The sequence below is a fragment of the Myotis brandtii genome, unplaced genomic scaffold, assembly GCF_000412655.1.
Source record: "Myotis brandtii unplaced genomic scaffold, ASM41265v1 scaffold521, whole genome shotgun sequence".
Taxonomy (NCBI): domain Eukaryota; kingdom Metazoa; phylum Chordata; class Mammalia; order Chiroptera; family Vespertilionidae; genus Myotis; species Myotis brandtii.
In genome coordinates, this window is record NW_005369870.1 from 4,189,555 (window position 1) to 4,196,928 (window position 7,374).

General features: G+C 38.0%; 1 protein-coding gene across 1 annotated transcript in view; it reads left to right on the plus strand.

The window, feature by feature from the left end:
* Nucleotides 1–631: 631 nt before the first annotated feature.
* The window catches only part of TGM7 (transglutaminase 7), a 30,839-nt gene continuing 24,096 nt past the window's right edge, over nucleotides 632–7,374 (plus strand). The window contains exon 1 of the mRNA XM_005877585.2: nucleotides 632–676. Within this exon, the coding sequence (XP_005877647.2) occupies nucleotides 664–676 (13 nt within the window). The 5' untranslated portion in view covers nucleotides 632–663. The remainder of the gene's footprint in view (nucleotides 677–7,374) is intronic.

The window sequence follows — 7,374 nt, forward strand, 5'->3', positions numbered from 1 at the left end:
TATACTACCATTGCAATCAAGGACTGTTCCACCATCCCTCAGAATTCCCCCAGCCTCAGGCCAACATATAGAAGGAGCTTAACCCTCCAGTCTCTTGCAGTTCCTAACACTCTGTCTGTTTCTCACATCCCACTGCCTCACTCATTTAGGTTATCTACCTGGCTCCTTCGATATTTGAGTTTGAGGTGCCTGGATTATTCATTCTCTTTCCTGTATCTTTTTAACTAATCCCTTTCTACTCATTCTTTCCTATCAACACTTAATGATGCTCAATTCTCTGACTAGTGAAAACTCCTCCTTTGACCTCTCCAGATACTACCCTCCCCTCACAATCAAACTTCCTGAGTTGTTATTTGGGGATACCCTCAGTCAAATCCCCCCTTTTGGCCTAAAATTCTCGTGATACTCACCAGAAAGGTTGGGGGGAGGGGGAGGAAACAAGTAAACAAACAAAGATAAAAGCAAGTTAAATCAAGATTTGTTGCATCTTTTTCAGATGATAAAGTTCTCATGTTGCCACATTTAACATTGCTTTGGGATTTTGGTAACTGGGCAAACCACCAGAAAGCAAGTGAAAGGAAGAATTGTGGGGGAATACAGCTGAAAATGTGGTCAGGGTAAAATACCGTGGTGAACCATGTGAAGATCTTGGACTTTGGAGCAATGCAAGCCATTGGTGAGTTTAAGCAGGGTATGACCTAATCAGCTTAGGTCACATATCATGTTTTCAGTCCCCCTGAGAATACTCAAGCCAGTAGTGTTGACAAGACTGTGTAAGACGGAGGCTGGTCTTAGCTCTGACCATTTCTCCATGGTCACGAATGTTTACTTGGACAGTTTAGCAGCACGTCTCGACACGTGTTTTTTCACTCTACATGAAACTCACATTCTGAAGGATCTTAAATATTACCATTAGTATCAATAAAACTGGCTAATGGTTGTATAGTTCTTTAAGGCTTCTACATGCTTCCACAAATCTATTTTATCTAATCCCACTATCTATTTGATTCTCAATGCAACTCCGTAAAGTAGGAGTTGCATTGAGAATCAATGCTATTGGCCCCATTTTGTATGGGGTCAGTGCTCTTATCAAGGCTTACTTGCCAAGCTCAGAAGGCCCAGGGCAGGGTCCTGAGCCAGGTTTTCCAACTCAGAAACCTGTGCTCTGTCCCTTTTGGTCACAGGGCCTTCATATAGCAGGTACCAAACAACTAATGAAATTTTGTAATATTTACAAGGATAAGTAAGAAATAATATGAATTTGGGGGAATGGGTGGAACTAATTAGTTCAATTTTGATCATGTTGAATTTGAAGTGACTACAGAACCTTCAAGTAGAAAACCCAGTAGACACATATAAGGGTGTTAAGCCAGGGAAGGATTATATGTGTCTGTATTTATTTTAGGATGAAAGGTCCTCAGAACTTGCTGTCTTGTTGTAGGACGAATCTAGTGGATTAACCCTAGCAGAGGTTGGTCTATTATCATAGATGATTCTATGGTAAAAGAGCTTTTTTTTTGTTTTGTTCTGGAAATTAGATTTAAAACTTGACTCTATTGAGCACTTGTCTTTTAGGAGAAAATCTATACAGTAAACAGAATATAATATAATCAGTCAAAGAACATAATTTGCAATACTTTGATGGATATTGAACATAACTTAATCACTTGATTGTGCCTTCGTTTTGAAATTAGTTGCTCAATATAGCTGCTGAGCTAGGTTCCAAGTGGGGATGATAATCATGTATGAGAGCTGATGTAGGTAGTGGTATGAAAAAAACCAGGAGTAATTTAAAGCTCAATTTAATAGGTGATATTTAGGTTTAAAACTCACAACAGTAAAACTAATTTCAAAGTAGTGTAGGAAACACAGCTTTGTTTTCTGCAATTTTGAAACTTACAAGCCTCTGACCCTTTCTTTTTTCCCCTGTTAAAAACAATTGTTTTATGAAGTGAGTTTTGGTTGCTGCCAGTTTCAAAAACAACCCTAGCTTTCCCTTCCGTCCCCCCTTTGCCTTTGCTGTCTCCTTGGCCTAGAATGCCTTTCTTACACCATCTGTCTCTCTAAAATCCTCTTCATCCTTCATGACCAGTGGCTGGTCACATATCACAGTGCCTTTGTTGAGCTCCTCCCTAGAACACCTACAGCAACTGAGCCTATTACTCAGGGCAGTTTCTTCTGAAGAGGATAGTTGTGTGCTTTATCTTCATCAATAGATTCTTAGCTCTTCCTTTGGGTTAAGATTGGCTTTTAACTTGTGTGCCTCAAAACTTCTAAAATGGTGTTGGCAACATGATAGTCATTCAATATTTGTAAAAAGAAGGAAGGAAGGAAGGAAGGAAGGAAGGAAGGAAGGAAAAAAAGGGGTAGCAGGAATTGGGACACTTAGTATTAATGAGGCCCTTAAAGTTGACCAATAGAATTTTCTTTGGTTAACCCTAGATAATAATATGGTGGTTATTTTTGGAGAAACCTCTTTTCCCATTTAAGCCCCCAAATGAAAATGGAAGGGTTGAAATAAACAAATAATATTTGAAATGTAAAAGCTTATTTTACAAGGCAAAAGTCATTACACTGTTAAGGCTATATTTTCAAATAGGATGGCAAATTGTTTTCTACGGATATGCTCCCATTACACAAGTTCTGTCTTTAAGATACACTATGATTGTAACTATGGAAAAAACCGACCTCAGCGGAGACAAAATAACAGGAAGGACACTTTCTAAATGTATTCCCCCCTCCGCCATTTATAAAAATGTATGTTAAAAGTATTTTTAACATAAATTAGGACTTTTATTACAAAGAGCTGTTTTTTTAAAAAAAAATTCTGCCTTCATCAAAAGAGCATCTGTTTCTACTACAAGAGATTCTTGGATTAGTACCCAAAGTGTTATTTTTCTGAGTCGAAGTAAAGAAAATTTGGTAAAAATAAAGCCCCCAGAGCGCTCAGGAAACACTTGGCAATGAGCGCGTTTAGTGCATCTAACTGAGGACCGTTTTCTAAATACACTCAACAGATTAAAGAAAGGCAGAGGATGCGACAGAAAGCGTTGCTTACAGTGGGAGCAGATAGTTTCTCTATGAATCACACAGGGAGTTAGGCGCCCCTTACATACCTTTGGCAATGACCAGTAACTGCACTCGTATAACTAACTTTATGTTTTCTTTGCAGCACTATTCTTTTACCAAACTAAATTCTTCCTCCAGGAGTGTTGACTGGATACTTCTGCTTCTCTCTATTTAACTGTGAATCTGGTAAAAGACACACGTCCAGATCTCCAGCCATGTCCTCCTACCCCTTTTCTCACTTCCTCTTATAATATTTTTTTCCCTCCCTGATGAAAAGCATCTTATTCTCCCAATGTGGAATTTTCTCTTTCTCTTTTTTAATTCATAAAAGTATAAATAAGGAAACCACAACCATTTACAATCTCATGGCCCTTAGAGGATCACAGTTTATATTTTCTTCCATCTTTTAAAAATGGGTCTATCCATAGAAATAATATTTTTTAAACCATAGAAATAAACTGCACTGTTTTTGTATCCTGCTCCCCTCCACCCCACACACCCCACCAGTTAACATTATATCATGGTCATTTCCCCTCGTCAGTGGAAACTTTGCCAACTTCATTTTTATTTTTTTTAAATATTTTTATTTATTTCAAGGAGGAAGGAAGAGGGAGAGAGATAGAAACATCAATGATGAGAGAGAATCATTGATCAGGCGCCTCCTGCATGCCCCACACTGGGGACAGAGCCTGCAACCCAGGCATATGGCCTGACCGGAATCAAACCATGACCTCCCCTTTCATAGGTTGGCGCTCAACTACTGAGCCATGCCACCTGGGCCCCAACTTCATTTTTAATGAATAATTCACCATTTCAATGTACTTCACTTTTTTCTTCAAGATGCAAAGGTCTTTGGGTCCTAATGGGCTGTTCAAAGGCTTTTTCGTGACCATTTGTGATGACCTTCCTGAGGGCAGCTTTGCCCCTTATTCTTATCTAGGCAACATGGAGTGATGCCTGACACCAGAATGAGCTGGTTTAGAGTGAATCTAGTCCCAAACCTTGAGGTGACGGGTGCAAAGGAACAGATCCAAACCAAGCTTTGCCTTCCATGCCACTTGAGTTTTATCAGCTTAAAAAGGAGGCCACAGAAACAATTCTTTTAGCAATTTTTAAAAAGGGTTTAGAAAGATTTCTTTTCCTTAAACTAAGATGCACCCGGAACAGAGGGAAAACTAAGAGCAGGAAGAATACTAGGAGGAGGAGGAAATGGCAGCCCCACCCGACTCAGGATGGAAGGAAAGTTTCTAGTCAGATGACAGTAAATGCTCAGAGAGGCAATTAAGTCTAGAATCTTAATACTGATTAGTTGAAGGGCCCTGGCTGACAGAAGAAGGAGGAAGATGAAGCAGGGTGAGTGCTGGAAACCTAACTTTTCTAAAGTGCTAAGTCAAGAGAGCGAGATGTATAGAGAGGGCAGAGAGCGCACAGAAAAGATAGGAGGGCCTATATTGATGTGGATAGTTCATTGTATAATCTGGCTTCTTTCTCCCAGTTCTTTACCTTCAGTCATTCATTTTGTTATGAATGGATTCAGTTTAACTCTGAAGCTTGGGGAGTCTGAGGTGGCCCACAAGGACCTTGACCTTTACCCCTTGGTGCCCTTGGTGCTTGAGAGGCCATTTCTGTGGCTGACTCTGGAGCTGTGGGAGGACCCCTGGGGTCCTAGATCTCTCTCCTGGCCCAATTTCTCCTCTGGCTCTCAGCTCCCCTCAGAGAGACGCTCTCCTGCCTTTGGGTTCTTTTTTGAGTTCCCTTAGAACCAATGCTGCTCTGCTGCTGGGAGTGAGAAAAAGGGTGGGCCAGCCTGGCAGGCTCATGGGAAGGGCACTAAACATGGATTATGTATTTTTTAAATTTGTGCTGTAAATTATACATCATAGAGTGGAATCTAAAAAACAAAATAAATGAACAAACAAAACAGAAACAAACATAGGTATATAGAACAAACTGATGGGTTGCCAGATGGGAGGGGGGTTGGATGAAAAGGGGGAAGGGGTTAAGATGTACAGATTGGAAGTTACAAAATAGCCACAGGGATGTAAAGTACAGCATAGGGAATATAGTCAATACTATTTTAATAACTACATATGGTGTCAGTTGGGTACTAGACTCGAAGGGCTCACTTTGTAAGTTATATAAATGTCTAACCACTATGCTGTACACCTGACTAATATAATATTGAACATCAACTGTAATTAAGTTTTTAAATTATTAATAAAAATAAGAAATAAATTACATATCATAGAAATTATTAGAAATTTGAGATGTACATGGTATTTTAATATAAGCCAGAGTTCAGTAGAGAAGGTTCAAGAGGCTTATTCATATGCTAGATTCCAGGGTACTTTTGTGCTAAATTCTAGGCTATTTTTCTTCCTTCAGTTATCCCCAACTATAGGGAGCCTAAAAAATGTTATAGTATCTTTTAAAATACGATACTTCAATTAAATAATACACACAAAAATAAATGCTTGTTATAAAAAAGTTAAAAGTTCATATATTAGGATTTTAAAAAGACCAAGTCCCCCTTTACATACATATGTATTTCCAATCTGGCTTTTTTTCTCATAGGAAGAAAACTGTTAACAATTTAGTTAACTGCTTCCAAATAATACTAGGTTATATAAAATTATTTGTTTTTTACAATGAGATTACATAATATATTATCTAATGACTTGCTTTTTAAAGAGATAAATCATATATCTTGGAAATCTTTGCATGCCAATACAAAGATCTGAAATAAATTATAGTTTTCAATTTTGGGTAGATAAGCATAATGTATTTAATAAATTTATTAATTAGTTTAATTTATTACTATGCCTTGTTCATGGACATTTAGATTGTTTCCAATATTTTGCCCTTATATACAATGCTGCAATGTGTGCAAATGTTTTTTAACTGAAAGATTTCTAAAAGAGGGACCATTGGATCCACTTTTAGTTTTGATGGATATTAGAGGGGAGAGAAAACTTAACTGTTTTCCCCTCTACCAATTAAGTTCATTGGCTGGGGACCTATAAATTAGACTAACAAGAGAAAAATAAATGGAAGTTTATTAACATGTGTATTGCAGATACACATGGGATCATTCAGTGATGAATAACTCAAAGAGTTGGTTAGAACTTGGGCTTACATAGCATCTTAACAAGGCAACAGTGAATTTTTAGAGAAGGGAAAGACAAAGGAAGAGGACTTTGAGTTTCTAGTGCAGCAAATCATAGCAAGGGAAACATATGGGGAAACTAATGGGAGATAGGACTAGTTATAAGCTTGGTATGTGGATTCCTCCGCTGCTTCTCTGGGATGTTGAGGGTCCAGAGCTCTCTCTGGTGATAACTTCTATTCTTTCTCTTAGAGAGGAGAGAGAGAACACATTTACAAGTTTATGTCCTCCTTTTAGACAAATGGGGGGAGGGCAGAGAGCCCTTCTTGTATATGCTTCTTCTCAATTGCCTTTAGCTCAAAAAAAATCTCTATTTTTTGGGATGGCATATTCTGCTACCCTTCAATATCAATCAGTTTCTCTAAAAAGTCTGTATGAATTCACACTTCCACCATATGAGACAGTCTATTCCAGTGATGGCAAACCTATAACATGCGTGTCAGAGGTGACACGCGAACTCATTTTTTTGGTTGATTTTCTTTGTTAAATGGCATTTAAATATATAAAATAAATATCAAAAATATAAGTCTTTGTTTTACTATGGTTGCAAATATCAAAAATTTCTATATGTGACACGGCACCAGAGTTAAGTTAGGGTTTTTCAAAATGCTGACACGCCGAGCTCAAAAGGTTCGCCATCACTGGTCTATTCCATATACAAAATAAGTTATTGGTATTTTAAAAAATATTTTTGAATGAATCAAAGATGGGGTCTCATTATTGTTTTAGTTTTCATTTCTCTGATTATAGCAAGACTTAATATTTATAGAAACTTTAATATATTATGGACATTAATCCAGTGCTATATTTTCTGCAAAAGACCTAATGATTTAACTTGTGTAGCCAGCCGGGAACACTTTTATCCTGCCAGCAGCTATTTGCTGAGTACTGGGTGTCAACAATCAAACAATATAGTTAATTATGTAGACATTAAATAAAAATAATGGTTCAAAGAAACATGTCGGTCAGTGATTAACTGACAAATAAGTGGTTTAGAGTCTAAGAAATTGCAGAGCAGCGGGAAGACCAGGTGGGCCCTGGGACTGGTCTGCCCTGACAGGCTGGCATTTAGGAGAGGAGGCTGAGATGGAACTGTGGTTTTCATTGTGTTCTTTGGAACCCTAGGGCTCTGCAAAGAA